The following is a 27,071-nucleotide window of genomic DNA, read 5'->3' on the forward strand; positions in this document are numbered from 1 at the left end:
GTTTCTACATTTCCAAGTTTCCCATCTCCCCTCCATCCTCTCTTTTCCCATTTCTCCTTCTCTCCAAACCTCCTTCTATTGGCCTTTCTTCTGCTTAACAACATTGACATGTAGAATACTGAACAAGGGACAGCATCCTAGGTCAGTACACAATGCTCAACACCTAGCCACAAAAGAGGATGTTACGGAAATGAGTGGAAAAAAAAATTCTAGTAAGGTGCATTTTAAAGGAGGATGGAGAGTTGGAGAGGCAGAGATTATAATAGAATTCCTAACTAGGAGCTAATGTATTTAGCAATACCAGAATGCCAATGCATGGTGCAGTGTGAGTTTGGCTTTAGACAGCAGAGTTTTGGATGTGCGTGTTTATAGTGTTCCTTCTCTGGTGTTCCCCCCTCATATTACTCCCTCCACTTCTCCTTCCTCTATTCATTCCTCCCTCCTATTTCTCCTTCTCTCATGACATTCGCGCACGTATGTCCCTCTCCCCCTCATATTGCTCTCCCATATCCTTCCATTTTCCTTGGTTCCTCCACCCTCCTCTCCTGTCCCACTGCTCGACACCCCCCTCTCCTATCCCTTCCCCTTCCTGTCCCTCTCTCTTCTCCCCTTGCTGCCCCTCTCTCTATCTCTCCTCCTCCTGTCCCACTCTATCTCTCCCCCTCCTGTCTCTCTCTCTCTCTCCTCTCCCAATTACTGTCTCTCCCCCTCCTGCCCCTCTCTCTATTTTGCACCCTGCTGCTCCCCACCCCCTCTCTCTCTCTCTCTCCACACATCCCCCTCTCTCTATCTCGCCACCTCCCACCCCTCTCCCCCAATCCCCTTCCTGCCCCTCTCCTCCAAATCTCCCGCTCCTGTCATTCCCCCCGAAAGCACTCCTGCTATCCCTCTCCCCCACATCTTCCTTTGGCTTCTGTTGCCGTTCTACCCCATTTCTTCTCTTCCTATCCCTGACCCTATTCCCTCTCCAGTTCCTCTCCTCATCCTCACCCTCCTTGATTCCTTGTTCCGTCTCACTCCACCTCACTCGTCCCCCCTCGTCCCCCCCTCTTGCCCTCTCACTCCGTTGCACCCTCAACCTCATTGAAGAGTTGAGGCAATTGAGATAATCCGTCATCATATTGAATGGCTTGAGGGGGCTGGTGTTTCGACGGAGACATTCAGCACAGAAACGGACCCTTCGGCCCACGGAGTGCATACTGCCCCATTGCTTAATGTGTTTTTTATCCTTATCTCTCCAACCTCTTCCTCTCCCTCCCCGTTGTTTCCCTCTCTATTCCCTCATTCCCACTCCCTCAATCTTCACCCCTACCTTCCCAGCGCTAGTCCTTGCCCCCCCCCCCCCCCCTCCTTCTTGCCCACCGAAGCTTCAGTGCTCCGGCCGGGCTTTGCGTGGCCCTGGCTCCCCCTGTCGAATGGTCGCCGTACCGCCAATGCGTGTCTCCTCCCCATCCATCTCCCCAAACTGCTATATATTTGGGAGCTGGAAGCTCATCAGGTTAGTCCGCGCAAGCTCCTGGTCTGCTTCCAGTTAACAGCAAACCGAGAGCAAAAAAAGTCACCCCCCCCCCCCCCCACATCCCCGAATCCCCAGTCCGGCAAAGAAAACATAACTCCGTGCAGTGATACAGACGATCCCTGCTCTGCTTCTCTCTGGAACTCACCCGCTCGCAGTTCACAGCAAAGATCCTATAGCGGATCTTTGGTTCACAGGGGTTAAGGATTCAGGGAAGCAGGTTCAAGTCCTGCGCTGCCTCTTCACGCCAAAAGCCGGCACAACAAGCAGGTAAGTCTGAAAATACCCCAATTTTCGTTGAATGGCGAGAGGCAGCAGGCGGACGTTGGGTCAGGGTTGACATGGCTCTCGGTTCTCGGCTTCTACCCACGGCCGATAACTAAGACCCGCCGCAGAAATCGTGTTCAAGTTTCAAATAATTGGAAAAGCGCGAAATTGTTTCCCTTTAAAAGACAGAGACATGAAGGACGGGAGTCCAGATTCCAGCTCCTGTTTGTATGAGTGCAGGGGGGGGGGGGGGGGGGGGGGGTCACTTCGTTGGGAGGAGAGGATGGTGTGGGTAATTTTCCAGAATAACCAATCCAGCCATTGGGAGGAAGGAAAGTTGCGTGTAACTGGGTCTGATCTTGTTGTCTACGGGTCTCCAGGTTAAAGCAAAGCGGGATGACAGAATGTTTCTTTTTACAGCCTCGTTGGACGCGCGTTGGTTGAAATGTGATCATCCCGGGGAGATTGAGATCCCAGAGGTTTGAGCAGCGGCAGACCCCGGACTCGATTACCGCGTTGGAACAGGAGAACGTTCCCATTAAACTCGCTACCCGGCCGGTGGGGCAGAAGAGCCGGGCGGAGAGAGAAGAGGGAGATAGATAGATGCAGGGGTGAGTGAGGACGGAGTTGAGAGCGGATGGAGGCAGCGTGCGGAGCGCTGGGCCCGGGCAATGCCTCCGCCAGTGGCTGGGACTCTCTGCTGGACAACACCACGGCCACCTGTAACCGCTCGGCCCACATCTCCCCCAGAGACGAGGTGGTGGCGCGGCTGGAGGTGACCGTGCTCGCCGTCATCTTGATCCTGGCCCTCGGCGGCAACATCGGCGTCCTGTTGGCCATCTACTCCAACCGCCACAAGTCCTCCAGAGTCAACTTCTTCGTTAAGCATCTGAGCATCGCCGACCTGGTGGTCGCGATCTTCCAGGTCCTCCCGCAGCTCATCTGGGACATCACATTCAGGTTCTACGCGCCCGACTTTGTGTGCAGGACGGTGAAGTACCTTCAGGTGGTTGGGATGTTCGCCTCTACTTACCTCCTCATCGTTATGTCCATCGACCGCTGCATGACCATCTGCCAACCCTTGATGTCCCTGCACCAGCGCTCCAACCGAGCCTTCGTGGTCTTCTCCTGGCTCATCAGCCTTGTCTTCAGCCTCCCCCAGGTCTTCATCTTCTCCCTCACGGAGGTGGCGCCCGGCACTTACGACTGTTGGGGTCACTTTGTGGAGCCCTGGGGTGCCAAGGTGTACATCACCTGGATCACCCTCTCCGTCTATGTCATCCCGGTCATCCTCCTGATCGTCTGCTACTCCCTGATCAGCTTCAAGATCTGGCAGAACGTGAAGCTGAAGACCCGCAGGGAGGCCAAGGCGTCGAGAGGAGGGGTGGTGTTTTCCCGAGTCAGCAGCGTGAGGATCATAACCCGCGCCAAGATCAGGACCGTCAAGATGACCTTCGTCATAGTCCTGGCTTATGTTGTGTGCTGGACGCCGTTCTTCGTCGTGCAGATGTGGAAAGTCTGGGACCGCCAGGCTCCTCAAGAGAGTAAGTTGATGTCTTTGGGACTCAGGTTAGTGCGAGCGGGACCGTCCAGCCCGCACACCCATCCCGTTCCTGGTTAACAGCGGGCGAGAGGCGAAGTGAGTTCAATACTCTTATCAATAAGACCGCTCACGAAACAGGCTACACTCATAGATATCGCCCTTATCTTCGCATCTGGGAACCGTGCTGATTCTTCTGTACAACGTGTAGGAAGGAACTACAGATGCTGGTTACACCGAAGATAGACACAAAACGCCGGAGCTCAGCGGACCCGCTGTGTTGCTCCAGCATTTCGTGCCTATCTTGTGTATAATGTTCGGTTATTATACACATTTTGACTAATTCTAAATCAATGTCTTATATGTACTGACAAATTAGATGTCAAAGTAGCCACGCGTTATTTATACTAACAGTATAATTCGTGATTTATTTATATTAAACGGCTTCATAGTAATGGAATTCGCGGATATGTTATTGTCGTGTATTAGTTATACTGATAGATGTATATATTAGCTATCCCGACACATATCGGTTATACTATTCCAAAGATGGGCACGAAAAAGCTGGAGTAACTCAGCGGGACAGGCAGCATCTCTGGAGAGAAGGAATAGGTGACGTTTGGGATCGAGACCTTCTTCAGTATTATTCCAATTACGCTATGCTAGTTAAAAAAAATTTAATCTATAAATTGGTTTGATTGGTTTTGATTATGCTTTGAGCTAATATCTCGATATGACATTCTGATATTTATTATAGGTGAGGTCGTTAATTATATGTCACCTACTCACATAATTTACAGACTGATATTCTGACATTGCTTACTGCCTATTTAAAATGTATGCTAATTCATTATATATTACTGGCTGGTCCTTTAATTGTCGCTTATCATTATAGCTGCTTGGTGTGCACACAGCATTGACAAACTAATGACATTGAGTGCACAGCTAATGCGGATTGATTGTAAACATGGTATATACCAATTGATTACAGTGTAATTAAAATGTGGGTGAAAAATGTGTAAATATATTGACATAATCACAAATCTAAAATCTTATATAAAGCAGTGCAAATAATTCCCCCACAAAAAGCATCATTATTTTATGCTGCCTGACTAGTTGAGTTACTCCACTTTGTGTCTTTTTTATAAACCAGAATCTGCAGTTCTTTGCCTAGATTATTATTTACTACTTGTCCTTTGATTAAAGAATTATTAATGCATGTAAGAGTGGCAAGCTAGTGAGATTTTTTTACTACAATTGCCAATTAATTTATCACAAAATTAGAGCGCTATTACTAAGCTTGTACGATCCTCCACCATGAGGTGTTCTGATATATAAATCTCGACTAGCTTCTGTGGTGTAGTCTGTCAATTCCTTCGTAGTCTTTTTTTAAGATGCCTAATGGTGCCTTAACCTGAAACACAATAAACTGCCCTATTGGTAGAGATTCATCAAAATGGTCAAAATGAACAACAGCTCTTTGGTGAGAGAGTGGGGATAGTGTCATATAGGGATGGAGTTATTTGTAAACTAGCCTTTTACAAATGTGAAATTTTTTAATGCAAATAATATTTAAAATTTCCTGCAAAAAAAGCAAAGTTCTGGAGTAACTGTGGGCGGGGACCATCTGTGGAGGGAATTGACAGACGGCACCTTCTTCAGGGTGATTGGAGTAGAAAAGAGAAAGCTAGAAAAGTGAGGTGGGTGTGGGGTAAAGCCTTGGAAGTGATAGGTGGATACAGGGGAGGGTGGTGGTTGGTAGATGGGTGGAGTGAGTGACAAAGGCTCGAGGTCACAAGGGGACAAAATGGTGTCAGATAATAAAAGATGAGGGATATAGGTGGAAGAGGAAGGGAGATAAGGGAAGAGGGGGAATAAAAGGAACCAGAGGACCTGGGGATGGGTGATGAGCGTACAAAGGAAGGGAAAGGGGCCGAGTGATTGGGGTGGTGGGAGATGGTGCCTTCCCCCTGTTCCGATGTATTGTCTTCACTGGTGTCTCCTCTGTATCCCACAGTTCTGCTCTTGTTCCCCCATCCCTCAGATGGAACAAGGAGAGAGTTCCCGTAGTCCTCCACTTTCCACCAAACCAGCCTACGTATCCAACACATCATTCTTCGACATTTCCATCACCTTCAACATGATCCCACCACCAGTCACACTTTCCCATCCCCGCCCTTTCTATTTTCCACAGAGACCACCCTACGTGGTTCCTTGGTTCACGCATCCCTTTCCACCTAACTTGCCATCTCCCAAGGTACACTTCTACGGGTGAACAAAGAGGAAGATGACTGAACTTTATTGCCTTCCCTCACAGTGGGAAACGTTGATTTCACTGTGTGGGGATGTTCATGTTAAATTCTATCGTGTATTGTGTTCTTTTTATTCGTATGGCTGTATGGTAACTCAAATCTCACTGTACTAATTGGTGCATGCGACAATAAATGTAACTTGAATTTGCAACTGCTAGAGATGTAACTTCCTCTCTCACGTCCATTCAGGGACCATCAGCGGGACAGAGATTCAAGTACATTACTTCCAACCCCGTCTACTGCTTTGGTGCCTCCTCTACATTGACGAGACCAAGCGTAGACTAGATGACTATTTCGCTGAACACATGCTCGGTACACCAATGCCTGCTGGATCTCCTGGTTACTAACTGTTTTAACTCCCATTCCCATTCTGAGCGTTCGCTCCTTGGCCTCCTCTATTGCCAGAGTGAGACCACACATAAACTGGAGGAACAGCACCTCATATTCTGCTGTGGTTGTTTACAACCCAAAGGCATCTTTCCCCTGCTCCCTCCCAGCCTGGTGCACTCACGTTTCTCTCACCATCTCCCACCACTCACTCACCCTTTTCCTTATCCTCCTTCGTAGCATCCTCTCCTATGCTCAAGTCCCATGGCTCCCTTTGATCCCTCTCTTTCCCCTCCCTTAGTTTAGTTTATTAATATCATGTGTAGCGAAGTACAGTTTTGTTTGCATGGTATCCAGTCAGAGGAAAGACTACAATCCACAGTGCACGGATAAAGGATAAAGTGTACAATATTCAGTGTACACTGCAAGATATAACGTTGATAAATTCACATTAAAGATGGTTCAAGGGTCTCCAATGAGTTAGATGTGAAGTCAGAACCACACTCTAGATGATGAGAGGACTGTTCAGTTGACTGATAACAGCTGGGAAGAAATTGTTCCCGAATCTGGAGCTGTGTGTTTTCAAACTTCTGTTGATCTTGCCTGATGGGAGAGGGGAGAAGATGAAAAAGTCCCCTTTCACCCATATCTCTCCCTCCATCTTTATATTTCACTCCTCATCTTTTCTTATCTGACAAACTTTTGTCTTTCTTACATCTTGAGCTTTGTCACGTACTCCACCTATCTGCCATCACACCCCAGTCACCTGTATCTTCCTATCAGTATGTGTCTGAAGAAAGGTCTCAACCAGAAACGTCACCAATTCCTTTTCTCCAGAGATGTGCCTGACCCACCGAGTTACTCCAGCATTTAGTGTCTATCTTCGGTGTAAACTAGCATCTGCAGTTCCTTCTTATAAATTCTCCTATCGCTTGTTAGACTGTTCCAGCTCCACCTTTCATTTCCAGCTTCTCGCCCCCTCTTATTCCAATCAGTCTGAAGAGTGTCCACATTCAAAAAGTCCTCTATTCATTCCCTCCACAGATACTACCTGACCTGTTGAGTTCCTCCCGCGCTTTGTTGCTCAAGATTAGAGCAACTGCAGTTTCTAGTGCCTGAGTTTAAAATATTACACTGTTTTACACTGCTTTGGCCAATTTAATCTACTTTGTATTGCTAATGCTTGTTGTGTTGTAAGTCATCATCTTAACTGACTCTTACATAAATGTTTTGGTCATTCTACGTTGTAAATATTGAGCAGTTATAAATTAATTTATTCTCAAATGTACTGGCATTTTACGTTAACTTAGACGTAGACTTCACGCCCTAAGCGCAAGTAAGCACATGACCATCAGGCTACAGAACGGTGCAGTAGTTAGAACTGCCACCTCATAAATCCAAAGGCCTGGATCCTGACCTCGGGTACTGCCTGAGTAGTTTGCATGGTCCTCCTGTGATTATGCACTGTTAAATGGTGACTATAAATTGCCCCTGTGTATCTGGGAAGAAGTGGGAAGAGTGAAGGGGATATGAGAGGAAAATGGGTTTCATGTAGATGGGGGCTTGATGGTTATAATGACCCATGAAATGCCTGAAGTGGGTTTGTTCCCATCACAAACCTTTCCTTTAGGTGGCTATGAAATTGTACCATGGCAGTTACTAAAACATAAAAAAAAGTAAAGCGAAATTAAGCAAATTCTACGGCTTCTTTGTATGTCTTGAAAATGACAGTAACCTCCTATAAACTTCTGAAACCTGGATTAGCTACTGAAGGCACCCCTAGGCATTGGATAAATATTTTGTTCACACGGGACTTTGAACTTTGATCCATTGGGTATAATATTGCGATGAGTGAAATATGTGTCAATCAGACTATTTGCCTGAAACTTAGAAATTAAAGTTTGCTGAGCACCATTTGACAAGAATCATGTTCCTTTAACAGACCCAGAGTTTAAGATAAAAGTTGACATTGCAGAATTCCCTTTACTCTGTTCTGACAAGCTATTGACCAGGATCTCCATCAATTCAATTTACATACTTCTCTCCTCACTGTGATGGCTTGCAATGGTGACTTGCGGACTCCTATCCTAGGCAAATGCATGGAGGCAGAATTGAGGTTGACATACGTGGTGCCCGATGCTGTACTAAACAATCACTGCATGTGGGGTTTTTTTTACTCGTGTGTCAGACGATGTTCTGCCATCGCTTTGCCACATCTGTGCCTCTGCGGAGATCGACCACAGTGCATGCCTCTCCGCCGCAAGTCAGTAGGTGGGCCATTGTCTGTATCTCTCCACAGTTGCACTTGTCAGAGTTCGAGAGGCCAAAATTCTTCAGGTTGAGTCCGCAACATCCCACTCCAGTGCAGAGGAGGTTTAGGGCATTCCAGGTAGTATAAGGCAGGTGGTGTCCTGGTGCCATCTGTTGTTTGGTTTTGGTGCCTGGTACGGTTGGCTCTAGTTCAACTTTTGTCGGCTTCAGGCATCCTGTGGTTTTCCTGCAGGCAGTGTCCAATGCAGAGTCCACCTTGCGTGCATGTTTAGAGCGACTCCAGATGGGGCTTGCATATTCTGCCACTGAGAAACAGAGCGCCAGGGCTGCAGTGCAGATTGTTGTTGGGTTACTTCCAAATGAGCTGTTTGCCAATTTTTCGATGACATTGTTCCGGGTGTTGACCTTTGCCTTTGTGTTCTCAACATGTTGCGATATGATACGTGCGATCGAGAACCACACCTAGGTACTTTGGGGCTTTGCAGTGTTCCAACAGGACATTCCGTCGTGCCCGCATTGACGTTTGGCATCCCGGTTCCGGAGGTGGAGGTGTTGGGTTTGGGCGCAGGGAGTTCTGTTGGTAGTATGTTGTCATATTCTGCAGAGCAGCCTCTAGTACGGTCTCAATCTGGCTGAAGTCTGAGGATTGCATTGCGATGCACAACTCATCAACATACAGAAACAACCTAGATTTCGGGGTGATGGGTTGGTCATTGGTGTATATATTGAACAACATTGGGGCAAGGACACTGCCCTGTGGGAGACCATTCTTTTGGCATCTCCAACAGCTGTTCTGACCATTCAAGCATACAAAGAAGTGGCGGTTCTCCATCATTGTCATGATGAACTGGACAAGATGAGACTCCTGTAGTGTTTGGTGCAGTTTGGCTTTCATGGTACGGTGGTTTACAGTGTCATATGCTGCGGACGGGTCTACAAATACTGCACCTGTGATCAGATTCCCCTCGAAGCCATCTTCAATGTGCTGAGTAAGGTTCAGCAGTTGTCCTGTTGTTGACTTTCCCTGGCGGAATCCAGCCTGGTTGCGCATGCTAATGTTTCCACCTGATATTAGGCAAGACCCTTCCCTTTTAGTTTAGTTTAGAGGTACAGTGCAGAAACAAGCCCTTCAGCACACTGAGTCCATGCCAACCAGTGACCCCCATACACTAGCACTATCCTACACACACTAGGGACATTTTACAATTTTAGCAAAGCCATTTAACCTACAAACTTGTATGTCTTTGGAGTGTGGGAGGAATTCAGAGCATCCAGAGAAAACCCATGCAGGTCACAGTGAGAACCTGGTTTCATTTGCCTGGTTTCATTTAATCAGGAAGTAGAGGCGCTGATGTGCTTTCTTTATGATTGCATCAGTGTTCTCCAACCGGGAAAGATCTTCAGAGTTATGCACGCCCAAGAATTTGAAGCTCTTGACCCTTACCACCATCGACCCGTTGATATAGATGGAACTGTGGGTCCCCATCCTACCCCTTCCAAAGTCCACAATCAGTTCCTTGGTTTTGCTGGTGTTGAGGTCCATGTTATTCTGCTGGCACCATTTGGTCAGTCGGTCGATCTCACTTCTATACTCTGACTCGTCCCCATCAGTAATACGTCACACAACAGTGGTATTGTCAGCGAACTTGATGATGGAGTTCGCACTATAACCGGCTACGCAGTCATGAGTATACAGTAAGGGGGCTAAGCACGCAGCCTTGAGGTGCTCCCGTGCTGATTGTTACCAAGGCTGACACATTTCCACCAATACGAACTGACTGTGGTCTGTGAATGAGGAAGTCGAGGATCCAATTGCAGAGGGATGCGCAGAGACCCAGTTCTGTGAGTTTGGTAACCAGCTTGGAGGGGATGATTGTGTTAAATGCCGAGCTGTAATCAATGAATAACAGCCTGACATATGAGTTTTTGTTGTCCAAGTGGTCCAGAGTGGAGTGGAGGGCCAGCGAGATCGCATCCACCGTTGATCTGTTGTGGCGGTAAGCGAACTGCAGAGGGTTCAAGTTTTTGTCGAGGTAGTTGATTTGCGCCATGATCAACCTCTCAAAGCACTTCATCACCACCGGCGTTAGTGCCACTGGTCAATAGTCATTGAGGCACGTCACCTTGCTCTTCTTGGGCACCGGTATAATTGATGCCCTTTTAAAGCAGGTTGGAACCTCAAACTTCAGAAGTGAGAGGTTGAAAAGGTCCATAAAAACTCCAGCCAGTTGGTCCACACAGGTTTTTAGAACACGACCGGGTATACCATCAGGTCCAGGCGCTTTTCGAGGGTTCACCCCTCTGAAGGATTTTCTGACGTTGGCTTTCAATGCCCCCAATTCTTCCATTGGCCGTGGTCCAAGATACTCCACTAAGTTTACGTTAGCAACATCTTACAGAGGAAAGAGAAATGGAGTTAAAAGGTGCAGATAAAGTCTAATCAATGGCGCATGATACAAGTGGCTTACTCAATGCAACATTTGGGCCAAAGTTTCATAATAAACAACGCATCATTGGGCCAGGTTTTGCTGTCAAAATAACAGTGAATTGGTGTTATTTATGTGTAAATTGTGCCACAATTTCAGGCAAGAGGCAGATGTGCAGTTGAATTCTAACATCGAAGTGTTGTTGAGTATTTTCCACTCCTTTCTTAGCTAAATGTTGTTCTGCAAAGTGCCACATCATTGACATATTGCCTTGTGTCTGGAGCGTGTAAGATTAAACCTGCCACAGGGCTGGTTACGTAAAGCTTCCATTCACCTTTAATACTGGTTAATGATGTCCAATCTATTTCTGTGGAGTGGAAATGTAATGTAATGAATGCCAAGTGTCAGGTCGTCAATTATTAAAAAATTTAAAACAATCAGCAATTAAATGAACTCGTCCTCAAACGACGGAAGCCCTCTGTTACAGCGTTCAGGTCGTGTAAATTCACCCTAACAGAATTCACAAATCATAATCATTTAAAAATTTACAAAATTGAATTTTTACAGAATTACGTGCGAAAAAAATTACTACATGGAAACAAAACGAAAAATAAACGACAAATGTCATTTTTGTCAAGGGTTTATGTTACGGAAAATCACAATATGTCCAGTTTTTTATGAACGCAGTCCTTCAATATCACAGGGAGCAATGTACTGCATTTTCTTTCTCTCCCATTCTACCTGTTCTTTTCCCATACCCTAGCTTCACTTCCTTGACCCAATTGGGTAATGAATTTATTTCTTCCAATTATTTTTCTAAGTCTTTCCCCTTTTATTTTCCCAATCCTTAAATCTCATCGGTGAAAGTAATCCCTTTTTTGGTCATGCTTTATTCAAATCCCAGCCAGTCTATTTCTCTTGAGAAGCAATAGTCAGCCAGCATTTTCAGGAACTCAATGGCACATATCCTTTGAGTTGAAGGGTCCAGAATAAGTAAAGCTAACAGAAGACTTGATCAGATCCCTTGTTTAGCAAAGCTTGGCCACTATATAAATTCTGTCAAATCCCACATTGTTGGATTTCTGGCCATTCCCTTGCTATTCTGGTGGGTTATTCCTTGAAGTCCTTTACATAGGATTTTTAAATAAGTCTCAGATATAATCTATCCAGTTAACAGTCACCTAAAATAAATGTGTGCACCTCATTATTGTTTATTTGAGTTGGTACTTATAGAATTGTGCAACTGTTACAAATGTAATTCCCCCCCCAGGAAAGTTAGATTAATCTGTAATATATTCTTAATGTGGAATGAACAATGCTCTCAGACAACTGGTTTAGTCACATGAACAGGGGAGAAAGGAAATGCAGCTGTAGCCATTTATGTAATAAGATGTATGTACAAGTAATTAAATGGAATTATGCGAGAGGATTAATACAAAAATTAAATTAACATACTTTCTCCAACAGCAGTTCAGTAGAAGATAATAAAGTTTACATTGCTGACTAGGATAAATACATTGGCAAAACGACAAATAAAATGAAACCAAACAAATTAATATGCATTAACGGTAGGGATATTAGGATACTGTGGGTGAGCTCTCGTAAATCTACAGGAAGACCTGTGAAGTGAGTCACTACAGTGAAATGCAGTTGTGAGAGAGATTATTGCATTGGAGAGTCGGTCAGAGAAATGTTTAAAACCACATACCAAACATTTTCCCCAGAGAGGCAGTCAATGAGCACTTTTTGGAACAGGATTATATTGAAGTAAAGGATTAGTCCTAGTCATTTCCCACAGAACAAACATCTTTCAAAAATAAGGCACTACCAATATAACACAATGCATAATGATCAACTCTAACTAATCGATGCTCAAGGATGAAATGAAGTAAATAATTGCCTCGCAAGGAATTAAAATGAGCAAAATATAAATTTCTGAATGGTTATTCCACCGAAGAATCCACAAAGAAAATGTAAACAATGTGCGCTGACCAAAGAAAAATAGTTCAGTTTAAATGAGCAAGACAGATTAAATAGTTAAAGCAAACAAACCCACAATACACATTGGGAGAGATAAACTTAACAGGAGCAGCAGGAAGTCATGTTCCCCCTTGAGGCTGCTCCATCATTCAACAAGATCATGGCTTTTACTTCAACATCAATTTTCTACTTTGTTCCCAGATCCCTTGAGTCTTCTAATATCCAGATATCTGTGTATCGTAGTTTTAAATGAATTCAGTGGCTGAATATCCAGGTGAAGGTTTATGAAACTTTATCAGGTCAACAGGCTTTGATGATTAAGATAATGCAGGGATCAGTACATGGGGCCCAACCCTTCAACATCCACATCAGTGAAGGGAATAAATGTGGTATTTCCAAGTTTATTGATATATGAAATTAGATGAGTGGAATCATAGTCATATAGCACAGAAACATGCCCTTCAACCCACCATGTTCATGTTGACCATTCCACTTATCGATACTAGTCCCATTTACCTGTGACAATTGCTCGTTTCTAAGCTTCCCCCCAGTCTAGTTTCAGTAAAAACACTGAATCAAGCACTTGAATCAACTGCATTTTATTTTACCAAAAGCACGTTACAGATCACACACTGTACCTATCCCACCGCGGGTTCGATCCTTGCGTCTATCTGTTCAAGCCCTCTAGGCCTCGCTCAGACAGAGGCACTCCAGAAGGGTATGCGGTCCTGAGCGCTCTTCCAGAAGATCAACGCTGAGCCTCATGGCCGCGGACTTTTATATGTCCCGGGAACTCAAGGGGCCGAACCACTTGGGGGTGGTCTCTTAATCACCCAATTACAGATATCGATTAACCCCATACATAACAGGCATTTCCCTAACCCAATGATACAACAGTTCAATACATTGTATTCACAGCGGACTTCGAGATGAAGTCAACTTGGAAACATTTACCCTGATTAACAGAAATCTCAGACAAGGCTCAACACCTCATCCAATCAACACTTAGCAAAGTAAGACTCTGCAACATTATTTACAACTATTTACAAGGTGTATGTCTGGTTTGCAACCATCCAATCCATTCTATGCATTTAGCACCAGATTGACAGGGTTTGCAAGGCTTCCCATTCTTTGCTTGCAAATTGTATCTAAGCTCCAGACACTCTGGCACCTCACGCAGCCTGTCCCAGCTCTGCAGAGAGTAATTCCAATTTGACCAAATCTCCCAGCAACCCTGAAACTTAACCCCATTTTGAAGTCCTAGCTGGTCAAATTTGGCCAGGATTAACATCTGCATTTATTTAATAACCTTTGTAGAGAGGAGAAGGATATATAAAGAGGTTTGGGGGATGACTGGAAAGGAACATGGGAAATTAAATATAATGTGGTAAAAATGTGGTTATTCCATTTTAGCGCACAGCATAGAAAAGCAGTGTATTGTTTAAATGGTGGTAGATCGGGAAATGTCGATGTTCAAAGGGAACTAGGTGGTCTTGTACATAAGCCACTGAAGGACAACCTAGAGGCATAGCCAGAATTCAAGGCAAGTGGTATATTAGCCATTATTGCAAAGGTATTTGGTGTCTTATTGTAGTTTTACAGAACCTTGGGGATACTTAGACAATAGACAATAGGTGCAGGAGTAGACCATTTGGCCCTTCGAGCCAGCATCACCATTCAATGTGATCATGGCTGATCATCCCCAATCAGTACCCCGTTCCTGCCTTCTCCCTATATTCCCTGACTCCGCTATTTTTAAGAGCCCTATCTAGCTCTCTCTTGAAAGCATCCAAAGAACCTGTCGCCACCACCCTCTGAGGCAGAGAATTCCACAGACTCACCTCTCTCTGCCCTAATGTGGATTTCCTTCAGTTCCTCCGTCATCCCAGATCCTCTGGCCACTACTATATCAGGAAGATTGTTTGTGTCCTCCTTAGTGAAGACAAATCCAAAGTACCTGTTCAACTCATCTGCCATTTCCTTGTTCCCCATAATAAATTCACCTTTTTCGGTCTTCAAGGGTCCAACTTTGGTCTTAACTAATTTTTCCTCTTCACATACCTAAAGAAGCTTTTACTATCCTGCTTTATATTCTTACCTGGAGTCTTTAGTCTCTTTAAATAAAGAAGAATAAAGTTGTTTGGGCAGATAAGGTCTGAATTCTCCAGAGTTTAAATCTTATTAAAATGTACATGATCCTTTAAGGATTCTTTAAGGACTCAAGTACTTATTGTGGTATCAGTTTTGATACTTTTCATTCTCTCTCCTCTCCTCTTTGACTGGAACTTCTGGGCTAATAAGGAGTGGGGCTGACAAGGTGTAGGTGAGTTGATCCAATAACCACTAATTGGATCCAGCCATGGCTCATTTGACTGTGACCTCAGCTCAGTCCAGAGGGCCGATGTTTACCGGCAGCCAGATGCTGTTAGTAGCTTCTTCTGGGTTGTCCGCGGGTGTCAGAGATCAGAGCCGACTTTTGGGTGAACATATTGTGACATGTGACTAAAGAGGCTTTATCCAAATTCCATTCGGAAGATTACTGATTAAATTCAAATCTGCACAGGTTAATGCAGAGATCCCGGTTCAGGTCAATAAAGTATTAAATATCTGCAGCAGAGAAATCATACGTGCAAATAGTGGAAAACAAGAGGCAATAAGATCAAAAGTGGTTTCTCGAATGAATGGAGAGATGGATGGTACATGGATAGGAAAGGTTTAAAGCAACATGTTATTCTACTCCCTCCAAACATTAGATGCACAACAACGTCCCCCCAAGCACTTCCAGGATACATTGGTTTAGCAAATATATGGAGCTGGAGGAGAGAGGAAGGGATAACTAAAAGAAAAGGATGGGAGAAAGTTAAGGGAAGAAGAGGGAGGATGTAGAAAATCAAGGGAGCATGGAGAGGGGATGGTGGAGCAAGAGGGAGAGGGGAAATGAGAAAAGGTTTATGAAGACACCAAAATCACACAATGTTCATTCTGCCTAGTTTTGACATAATATTTGATAACAGCTTAAAATTCCACTGAGGTAATGTGAACTTAAGTGAAAATAGAACTAATTAAATCTAAATAACTAAAAATCTGAATGATCATATTTGCCTTTATATTTTGTATCCCGTTTTTCTTTTTATTGCAATCATTGAAAATATATACTTTTGTTAATTTTCTATTTTGTTTGGAAGCAACCTGCTCAGATTTCATCCTTCTTTTCCAATTTTTGGATGATTGTTTCTTAGGTTATGTTATTTCAAACTCCTTTATAAACAAATTCACCCATGCAGGCCCCTGTGGTATGTACTGAGGGATAATGTTATCAAGTTAGCCTTTGGTTTATAATCAAGAGCTTCATAGTAGCCACTTCCATTCTGCAACAATTTAGGAACTGCTCTTGCACGTTGTAGTGAAGAGTCAAGAGTATTTATTTGTCAAATGCACCAGATTTGTACCAGAACAATGGAATTCATACTTTCTGCAGTTTTACAGGAACAGTAGACAATCGACAATAGGTGCAGGAGTAGGCCATTTGGCCCTTCGAACCAGCACCACCATTCAATGTGATCATGGCTGATCATCCCCAATCAGTACCCCGTTCCTGCCTTCTCCCCGTATCCCCTGACTCCGCTATTTTCAAGAGCCCTATCTAGCTCTCACTTGAAAGCATCCAGAGAACCTGCCTCCACCGCCCTCTGAGGCAGAGAATTCCACACACTCACTACTCTCTGTGAGAAAAAGTGTTTCCTCGTCTACGTTCTAAATGGTTTACTCCTTATTCTTAAACTGTGGCCCCTGGTTCTGGACTCCCAGAACATCAGGAACATGTTTCCTGCCTCTAGCGTGTCCAAACCCTTAACAATCTAAAGCCCCTGTCCCACTTAGGAAACCTGAACGGAAACCTCTGGAGACTTTGCGCCACACCCAAGGTTTCCGTGCGGTTCCCGGAGGTTTTTGTCAGTCTCCCTACCTGCTTCCACTACCTGCAACCACCTGCAACCTCCGGGAACCGCACAGAAACCTTGGGTGGGGCGCAAAGTCTCCAGAGGTTTCCGTTCAGGTTTCCTAAGTGGGACAGGGGCATTATATGTTTCAATGAGATGCCCTCTCATCCTTCTAAACTCCAGAGTGTACAAGCCCAGCTGCACCATTCTCTCAGCATATGACAGTCCCGCCATCCCGGGACTGTCGATACAACCATAATAATATACAATAAGTTATTCATTATTCCAAGTAAACCAGGCCATAAAAGTGCAAAAGAAAACAAAGTAAATATAGCAAACCTGTTCGGCAACTTTATAGAATTTAACATTAAACATAAAAAACATCCCCCCACAGCGGGATCAACGTTTCCCACTGTGAGGGAAGGCAGCAAAGTTTGAATTATCTTGAATTACTTATGTAGAAATAATTAATATATAAATAATTCAAGGTACTAAAAGATCAAATAACTGGTTTTAGTTGGTGCTTGTTTTTAAATCAGAAACTACATTTTCACAAATGCTATGAGAAAGTTATAGTTTTTGTTCTGTTCCGATCCCTCAATTTCCTGTGTTTATGGGTTTCTTCCGATGGCTACGGCCTCCTCCCACATCCTGAGGAAGTGTGGGTTAGAAGGTTAATTGGTTGCTATAAATTGCCCCTACCGTTAAGGTGGGAGGTAGAATCTGGCGGGAGTTGTTGGGAATGTGGGGAGAATAGCTTAATGGAGAAAGGGATAACATTGTCAACAGAGATCACTGGACCAAATGGTCTCCCTATATGTGGTCACCAAATCCACATTTTCTTACTGGCCCACCGAGTCCGCGCAGACCAATGATCACCCGTACACCAGTTCCATCCTACACACTATGGAGAATTTATAGAGGCCAATTAACCTACAACCCTACAAGTCTTTTGAATGTTGGTTGATGGTTGGCATGGACTCAGTAGGCTAAAAGACCGCTGTGCTGTGTGACTTTAAATACAAAGTTCAGTTCCTGAGACATTTATAAGGTTATATTTCAAAGGCTTGGCAAAAATGTGTGTAAAAACTTTAACTGGGCCAGAAATATTTTCATATTTTCTTACAACATAGAAGAAGTCTATAGTGGTTCTCAGAAAGGGTTGCCAACTGTCCCGTATTAGCCGGGACATCCCGTATATTGGGCTAAATTGGTTTGCCACATACAGGACCGCCCTTGTCCCGTATTTGACTGCTACTACTCAGGTCGAGGGGACCGCCTCTCCCGTCCCGACGTAGTGCGCCCCATGCAGCCGCACCTTGCCCGCGGCCCGGTCGGACGGCAGCCCAACCAGCTGTCCGACCTTCGCTTGCCGCCAACACCACCACCCCTCCTTCTCATGGCCGATCATAAATTCATGAGTTGGATGGGGTGCCAGACTGGGCTTTGTGTGCAGGCCAGTACCCGGGCCAACTCATCATTCACCCAGCCAGGGCCGAGTCGGTCAACGAAATGCCGTTGGGAATTTGTCCCTTATTATGACCTTTTGTCCCTTATTTGGGAGTGAGAAAGTTGGCAAACTTATTCTCAGAACAAACCGATCACTCACACTAATTTCCCCTGTTGCCTATTCTCCACACATGCTAACCATTTTGCTTGCATTAGGTCTGTATTCCTCTCTGTCTAAACGCCTCTTAAAAGTGGTCATTACAGTTGATTCACCATCTTTACCGATAACGTGTTCCATTCTATGAAAAACAAACTTATGCCATTCATTGGCTTATATACTTCTATCAGATCGTCCTCAGTAAGGTTGCCAACTTTCTCACTCCCAATTAAGGGACAAAAGGTCAAAATAAGGGACGAATTGCCGTCGGGAATTTGTCCCTTATTTTGACCTTTTGGTCAAATTCCCAACGGCAATTCGTTGACCGACTCGGACATGGCTGAGTGAATGATGAGTTGGCCCGGGTGCTGGACTGCACACAAAGCCAAGCCGGCGGGCCAGCTGAGGAATTTTGGTCCGGGCGCCAGACTTTGCGCCTCCTTAAAACTCCTCAGCTGGCCCACCGGCTGGGCTTTGTGTTCTGCTGCACGCAAAGTCCAGCACCCCATCCAACTCATGAACGGATGATCAACCATGAGAAGGAGGGGTGGTGGTGTCGGCGGTAAGCGAAGGTCCGTAGGTCGGACAGCTGGCCGGGCTACTGACCGATGGCGCCACGCGCGAGGCGCTGCTGCTGCACTCCATGGGCTGCATTATGTCGGGACTGGTGAGGCGGGGCCCGACACGGTGCTCCGACTCGACAGTTCCCTCGACCCGAGTAATAGCAGCCAAATAAGGGCGGGCACATATGGGACAAACCAATTTAACCCTCTATACGGGATGTCCCGGGAAATACGGGACAGTTGACATACCTAATCCTCAGCCTCCTTTGTAAGCCCATCTGAACCAATCTCTCCCAATAACTAGTCCTCCAATTCAGCCACATTCTGGTGAATGTTCTGCACTTTCTCCAGTGCAATCACACCTTCTCTGCAATGCGGTGACCAGAACTGCGCACAATGCTATGTGTGCAGCCTCAACAGTGTTCTGTAATGTTTCAGCATTATGTCTCTAACGCTTGTGTCCAAGCATGCCATAAGCCTTCTTCACCACCCTATCGACCTGTGTTGCCATTTTCAAGCAACAATAGTCGAGAACCTCTCAGTCTCTCTGGTCATCAACATTGCTTTCAGCCCTACTGTTTAAATGGTGTAATGTGGGTGGTAGAGCCATACCATTTACTGAGCCCTATCCCCAGTGTTTTACTGATGGTATGCAGTGATACGGCACATCTGCACTTCTAAAATGTTAAAAATTGATTATTAAACGTACAAATTATTAAAGTCTAAAAACTAAAATATATTTAATTAATGAGGCAGTCAGGCCCTGAAAGAACAACAATCTGTCATGGACACCAAAATGAAGAAGGGATATGCGTACTGGCATCTTTTTGTCAACAAAATAAACACTGCCCGCGCCTATTAGATTTCCCAAAATGCAGCTTGCATAACTTTCATGTTTCAAACAATATGTTTTTAATTACGAAAGCTAATAAAATATTTAACAAGAAGGACCAAAATCAAACTATTCCAAATCCCATTGTGAAATGCAAGGCTAGATTACATGCTTGGCTCTGGGGATGAGACTTGAATTTGGACCTTTCTGATCCACTACTGCCCACTGGTGTCAATGCAAGTTGGTCTCCTGTGCTCTGCTGCCCTCTGTTGATAGTCCGTTAATGTACAATCAGCACCTCCTCACTCTGCACTAAATTGTGTGGTTGGGATCCAACCTGATTTATGTTCCAACTGTTCCAACACAGGCAGGAAGTTTCATTCTCTGGTGTGCTGTCAAATTGTATTTTACAAAAACACAAAGTGCTGGAGTAGCTCAGCATGTCAGGCAGCATCTCTAGAGGACATGGATAGGCAACGTATCTGGTCGGGTCTCTTCCTCAGATGTATTTCATGTGACATAGATCATTAATAATCTGGTGCATCAGGTCAACTTCTGACATGCATGATGTTAAATGAAAGCAAAATATTGTGGTTGGTGGCAAACGGAAATTGTGGTGATACTCCGGGGGTAATGCACCAACTGTAGGGAATAAAGCAGAGCTAGTGCTTTAGGACAGTTACATTTATAACTGGGCTAAATTAATGGTGGGGAAGGACGTGAGGAGGGGAAATTATCCGGCAAGTTTACAGTGCAGTCATTTTGTTACTAAAACAACTGAAACTGCAAGAGACTGCAGATGCTGTAATTTTCAGTAAAAAAACAAACTGCTGGAGGAATTTCGTGGATCAGGCATTATCTGTGAAGTGAATTGAACAGATTATGTTTTGGGTCAGGACTCTTCTTCTGACTGATGAAGGGTCCCAACCTGAACATTGTCTGTCCATTTCTCTCCGCAGATGCTGCCTGACCTGCTGAGTTGCTCCAGCAGTTTGCTTTTTTTCTGAAGGTATTCAGTTGTAAAATGAGTTCAGATGTTCAATATAAAGCAGATGCTAAGTGGGAGTTTCCAGGACAGAATCAGATCAGTTTTTGATCCCACTCAATGATGATGGGCGTGAATCACAACTTCATCTACCTGGTCTTGCTCGTCATTTCCAGATATCTATACCTACCAGATCTTTGTGTTACGAAATGTGGTAGAACAATGCCTGGAATTTCAGAAGCCAATACTAATAAACTTTGTTGATTTCATAAAGGCATTCGATAGTGTACATAGAGACACCCTGTGGCAAATTCTTAAAGTGTATGGCATCCCAGAGGCTTTCATAAACATCTTCAAGAACCTTTACGAGGGATCCAGTTGCTGCGTCAAGGTCGATTCAGGAAACACAGAATTCTTTGACATTGTCACAGGGGTAAGACAAGGTTGCCTTCTATCCCCCTTACTGTTTATTGTCACAATCGACTATGTCATGCGGAAGACAATGAACAAACCTGGTTTTGGAATACTGTGGAGAACAGGAAGATGCCTCACAGCTCTAGAAATTGCACTACACTATATACCTAACAAGCTTAGCCAGCAGATGCTGATAGCTTCTGTCATCCAGCATTACTCCAGTTCACTGGAGGTGAAGAGTTCCACTTTCCCAACAGTCTAACTTTAATTTGAGAAATGCTTCTCGATTTAGCCCAAGTGACCAATTCTTAAGTCTCAAACATTGCCTCCTTCAACGGCAGTGGAGATAATTACTTCTTATCTAATGCTTGCAGACTGTCATATGCTGAGAGAATGGAGCGGCTGGGCTTGTACACTCTGGAGTTTAGAAGGATGAGAGGGCATCTCATTGAAACCTATAAGATTGTTAAGGGTTTGGACACGCTAGAGGCAGGAAACATGTTCCCGATGTTGGGGGAGTCCAGAACCAGGGGCCACAGTTTAAGAATAAGGAGTAAGCCATTTAGAACGGAGACGAGGAAACACTTTTTCTCACAGAGAGTGGTGAGTCTGTGGAATTCTCTGCCATAGTGGAGGCAGATTCTCTGGATGCTTTCAAGAGAGAGCTAGATAGGGCTCTTAAAAATAGCGGAGTCAGGGGATTTGGGGAGAAGGCAGGAACGGGGTACTGATTGGGGATGATCAGCCATGATCACATTGAATGGCTCGAATGGCCTACTCCTGCACCTATTGTCTTTTGTCTTTTACTTTAATCATGTTAAACCCACATGAGATCTCCCCTCAATCTTGTCTCTTCCAATTCAATCAAACTTCTAAATATTGTCAGGGATCAAGGATAATGCCATCTGAGATTGACAATAATATGGCATTTACCATCACCTTTTCAGTTATGTTTCGACATTGATCAACGAATGCTAGACTACATCTGTACAGTCAGTACACCAGGTCTAGAAGCTCAGTGGATTACAGAGGGGGTGGGGACATTTGTCTTCAGTGGTAAAAGATGCACACATAGGAAAGTGCAGGCTACACTCAGCTCTGCACGATTGGTTCCACTTAACTCAGAATATAGGAAATAAAAGCTAGAGTAGGCCATGTAGCTCATCGCAGCCACTCCATCAGTTAGAAATTCAGGATGAAACTGTACCTCATCCACTTTGCCACCAGATATTTTAATTGTCCTCTTTCCCGTTGAACCCAAACTCTATATATCACAGCCCTAATTAAAGTGATGGACCAGCCATCCACAACCACATGTATCGGAGAATTCCAAAGACTTGCAACTCTCTGAGTAAAATAATTTCTCCTCATCCTGCACTCTTTCCAGCTTAATGGCATCTTCCCCAAAGCAAAGGTTTCACGAGGTCTCAAAGGTCTTTTGTTGTCACATGTACCAATTAAGGCACATTGATATGCAAATTACCATAGAGCCATACGGAAAAAAAAGCAACAGGACACACGACTACTTTAAAGTTAACATAAACATCCACCACAGGGGATTCCCCACATTCGTCACTGTGATGGAAGGCAAAAAAGTCCATTCTTCTTCCTCTTTCTTCTCCCGCAGTCGGGGCAGTCGAACCATCCATCGACGCTCCCCCAGCCAGCACTCGAAGCTCCCGCGTCGAGGCAATCAAAACTCACTCGTCGAGGTGGTCGAAGCTCCTGCGGCTTGGAGTTCCCGAAGTCAGACTCTGACCAGAGACCCTGAGCTCCGTGATGTGATAGTCCACAAGCACCCACGGTTGGAGCTCTGAGGTCGATCCCTGGCAAACCTGAACTTGAACCAAATGTGAACACAATACTCCAAATTGCTCTCTCATCAACATCTTATACAACTGTAGCATAATGTTCCAACTACTAAACTCAGTTCCCAGCAATTAAGACAAATTGGGCATAAGAACAAGAATACTTCATTCATCACCATGCAACTTCCACGGATTGAGCCATGCCTTTATTCAATTGACTCATCTATTTCTGCCTCTGAGAAATCTGTCCATCTTAGTTCTGAAGTTTTCAATTGATACAAGGTTCCAAAGATTAGATATTCCCAAATCTTCACTAGCCATGATAAGGTTTTCTTTTTGCCAACCCTTAATGTCCAAGTTTTAGTTCAGGTCCAGTGTTCTGGACTCTGACATCCAAGAAAACCCTTCAATATTCTGAAAAACTTTGTTAGATCATCCCCTGATCTGCTATACTCAAGTGAGTGACACCCAGTCTGTGCAATAAGTTCTTATGTCAGACCTTTTATCTACAGTGATACAAAAGCACAGAAAGCTGGAGGAACTCAGTCAAGGAGTATATGTGAAAAGAGAGACATTTCAGATCAGGGACCCTTCTTCAGAACTGGCTGATTTCTTCCAGCATTTTCCACTTTTGTCTCTTGCATTTGTGGCTTTGTTTTTTATTGATCTGGTGAGTCTGTGCCTCTCCCCTCCCAATGCATCCTTCACTGTTGTCATGCCTAAGATGGAAGTTAGTATTCTAGAGTCCGTGGTTAGAATTTGTGATCTATAGAACTGAAACATATTGTCCACTCCTTTGTTTTGCAGCTCCCTTGAGCTAATGCCAGGAGCCCTTCAATTGTTTAGTTGTCATCATCATCGCTGTGATTTCATTACAGGGACTAATAAAGCTCTCTGATAGTTCATAGTTCCTTGCTTCTGGGTCTTCAGAAAATACCCCCATTGATTTTGCCAGTGGTCCACATCTTAATGATTATATTGCATAGCCCAGAACCATTGTCCACAAAGAGCATAGAATAGTACAGCACAGGAACAGGTCCTTCTATCAAGTCTCCCCTCAACCTCCACAATACAACACCGGGACTAGGGGAGAATACGTGTTCGGCACGGACTAGAAGGGTCGAGATGGCCTGTTTCCGTGCTGTAATTGTTATATGGTTATATATGGTTGTGGACACAGCCCAGACCATCACACAAACCATCCTCCCTTCCATTGACTCCATCTACACCACACTGCCTCGGCAAGGCCACCAGCATAATTAAGGATGAGTCTCACCTCTTCTCACCGCTCCCACTTGATTGTAATAATGTATAGTCTTTTCATGATTGGATACAATGCAACAAAAGAGCTTTTCACTGTACCTTGGTACACGTGACAATAATAAACTGAACTGTACTCCGTCTGACATGTCTATTGTTCAACCATGGCTATCCTTCCTTGCCTGAGTCCGTGAGCCAATCTCACAAGGCAACTGCACCCTCGGGTTGGGTGGCAAGGTCCATACAGTAGCTAGGATGCCGGAAATATAGTTCCGGTGTCCTCTCCCCAGGGTGTCCCCTGGTAGCCCTTGATCCGGTGAATCTGAGGCCAGAGATTTATCTCCTCTCAAGAAATGTTCATGAAATTTTATTTGTCCACTACTTTGAAATAACTAAAATTGTACTAAAAACAAAAATATGACTACAGTTGTTTATAATAGGTAAAAATCAATAAAAGGGCTTAAAAGTCATTTAAAACATTTAAACAAAGCGATGCCTCACCGCTGGTGCGACCCTATGGTCGCAACTTCACCGCTGCAGTCTCGATGTCTCCTTCACCGCCGCCATCTTAATGGCCGCGTAAAATCCCAGCCGGGGCTTCGCGGGAGAAGCCCGGGTCGGAAAAAGCGGAACATTAATTTAAATGCGACCTTCCCCCTGATGTCACTCGAAGCTCGTGGAATATTCTGTATGTAAAACGGGCACTGACCCGAGCCATCGTGGCCACCCACCTCAGTCGAAGCTTAAAAGGCAGTTTTGTCTGTTTTTTTCAACTTTCGTCACCAATAAGTCGTGAAATATAGCATCAAATCTTAAGTGAAGCTGATCACTGCTTAGAGGGGTAAAATGTGTCAGAATATGTGAACGTTTTAACGTTACCGCGTAGCGTTTTAGCGAACATATAAAGACACACACATGTACACACATATATAGAGATAGACAATAGACAATAGGTGCAGGAGTAGGCCATTTGGACCTTCGAGCCAGTTCCGCCATTCAATGTGATCATGTCTGATCGTCCACAATCAGTACCCTGTTCCTGCCTTCTCCCCATATCCTTTGACCACTATCTTTAAGAGCTCTATCTAACTCTCTCTTGAAAGCATCCAGAGAACCGGCCTCCTATGCCCTCTGTGGCAGAGAATTCCACAGACTCACAACTCTCTGTGTGAAAAAGTATTTCCTCATCTCTGTTCTAAATGGCTTACCCCTTATTCTTAAAGTGTGGCCCCTGGTTCTGGACTCCCCCAACATCGGGAACATGTTTCCTGCCTCTAGCGTGTCCAAACCCTTAATAATCTTATATGTTTCAATAAGATGCCCTCTCATCCTTATAAATTCCAGAGTAAACAAGCCTAGCCGCTCCATTCTATGGGATGCAGACCACCAGGCCCTGGGGATATATCAGCCTTCAGTCCCATCAGTCTACCCAGCGCCATTTCCTGCCTAATGGGAATTTCCTTCAGTTCCTCCGTAACCCTAGATCCTCTGGCCACTAGTATATCAGAGAGATTGTTTGTGTCCTCCTTAGTGAAGATGGATCCAAAGTACCTGTTCAACTCATCTGCCATTTTCTTGTTCCCAATAATAAATTCGCCCTTTTCAGTCTTCAAGGGTCCAATGTTGGTCTTAACAATTGGAATTTGGAAACTAAACTGATAGTTTCAAATATGATTTCAGAGACTAGACTCTGAAGTCTAGTCTGTGGAACAAACCAAACTTTAAAGTGAGATATGTGTAGGAAGGAACTGCAGATGCTGGTTTAAACCGAAGATAGACACAAAATGCTGGAATAACTCAGCGGTACAGGCGGAATCTCTGGAAATGGATGACATTTCGGGCAGCTTTTGAATATCCTACAGTCTAAAGATGGGTCTCGACCTGAAACGTCACCCATTCCTTCTATCCAGAGATGCTGCCTGTCCCGCTGAATTACTCCAGCTTAAAGTGAGATATTATGAGGTAATAATTGTTGGTTAAGGGAGTCATCAGAATGTTTGTTTCCGTCTTCCCCCAGACTGGGCCTTTGTCATCACGATGCTCCTGGCAAGCCTCAACAGTTGCTGCAACCCCTGGATCTACATGTTCTTCACCGGCCACCTGCTACAAGACCTGGTCCAGCGCTTCCTCTGCTGTTCCAGCCGGCTCAGAAAAACCAAGCAGCCCAGCAGCGAGCTGACCTGCAGCAAGAAGAGCAACTCCTCCACCTTTGCCGTCAGCCTCAAGAGCTCAAGCAGTCAGAAGAGCCTCTCAGTCCAACAGCAGCCAGAGGAACAATAAACCAGAACGCTCTCAACCAGGTGCTGCGGGACCCTTCCCTGGGACCCTTCCCCTTGTGCTCTTACCTGCTCTGTACGATGCTGTGCCAGCTATCAGTTCTAATTCCTCTCAAATCCCCCTTAATGCACTGCTAGAGCTTGGCCTTAAAGCAGCTAGTTCCTTTGGATATGCCATGTTCACTACTAGTGGTTGGCAGCTGAGGAGAGAAATGGCACGGGGCAGTGGTTTGCGCTCCTAACTCAGCAGGACTAGCCACTGAGGGTGGAGGCGTGGAGGCAATAAGACATAATCTCGCTCCAGGGAGGCCAGAGTCGATCATAGGAAGCTGACTTGGCAAGAAAAGATGCCCCAAGATCAGTTGCCACTTGTTGGGTATGGGAAATGGGCCTGCAGTTTGCAACCACTTGATATGCCCGCATCACTTTGAGAGCTGAGATGTGACTGAAGTCCTGATATCACCGAAGCCTAGCTCTGTCTGCACCTTGCTACCATCTGATTGTCTTATCGTCAGTGGTATGAAGCGAACATTGACTGGTAAAAATGCTATGATTACTGAGGAATTTATCTGTGTTATTTGTTCTACATCTTTATCTGTATTTATTGTATTGCTTTATCTGTATTTATTTTATTGCTTCCATCAATTTGTGGTTGAGACCAGAAGTTAACAATATTCTGGATCCATCTTACTTCCAACTGCCTGCAGGGATTCTTCAAAGGTTCCAATAGGGTTTCTGGATTTGTGGCAG

General features: G+C 44.8%; 1 protein-coding gene across 2 annotated transcripts; it reads left to right on the forward strand.

The window, feature by feature from the left end:
• Positions 1 to 1,704: 1,704 nt before the first annotated feature.
• oxtr (oxytocin receptor) lies at positions 1,705 to 26,859 on the forward strand. 2 transcript variants are annotated; one of them, XM_033036776.1, is made up of 3 exons: positions 1,705 to 1,786; positions 2,204 to 3,352; positions 26,063 to 26,859. In XM_033036776.1, the coding sequence occupies exons 2-3, from the start codon at positions 2,421 to 2,423 to the stop codon at positions 26,457 to 26,459; spliced, it is 1,329 nt and encodes a 442-aa protein (XP_032892667.1). In that variant the 5' UTR covers positions 1,705 to 1,786; positions 2,204 to 2,420; the 3' UTR covers positions 26,460 to 26,859. The 2 variants fall into 2 exon arrangements, with proteins under 2 accessions (XP_032892667.1, XP_032892668.1); XM_033036777.1 differs by having other exon boundaries at positions 2,204 to 3,327; positions 26,063 to 26,458.
• The last annotated feature ends 212 nt before the right edge of the window (positions 26,860 to 27,071 follow it).

This window comes from Amblyraja radiata, chromosome 18 (genome assembly GCF_010909765.2).
Source record: "Amblyraja radiata isolate CabotCenter1 chromosome 18, sAmbRad1.1.pri, whole genome shotgun sequence".
Taxonomy (NCBI): domain Eukaryota; kingdom Metazoa; phylum Chordata; class Chondrichthyes; order Rajiformes; family Rajidae; genus Amblyraja; species Amblyraja radiata.

What these genes read in the sequence shown, in the direction of transcription:
- oxtr (XM_033036776.1), top strand. Translation starts at nt 2,421, where the DNA reads ATGGAGGCAGCGTGCGGAGCGCTGGGCCCGGGCAATGCCTCCGCCAGT. An exon ending in TTGATGTCTTTGGGACTCAG is followed by an intron (nt 3,353 to 26,062) that starts GTTAGTGCGAGC and finishes GTCTTCCCCCAG; the next exon opens with ACTGGGCCTTTGTCATCACG.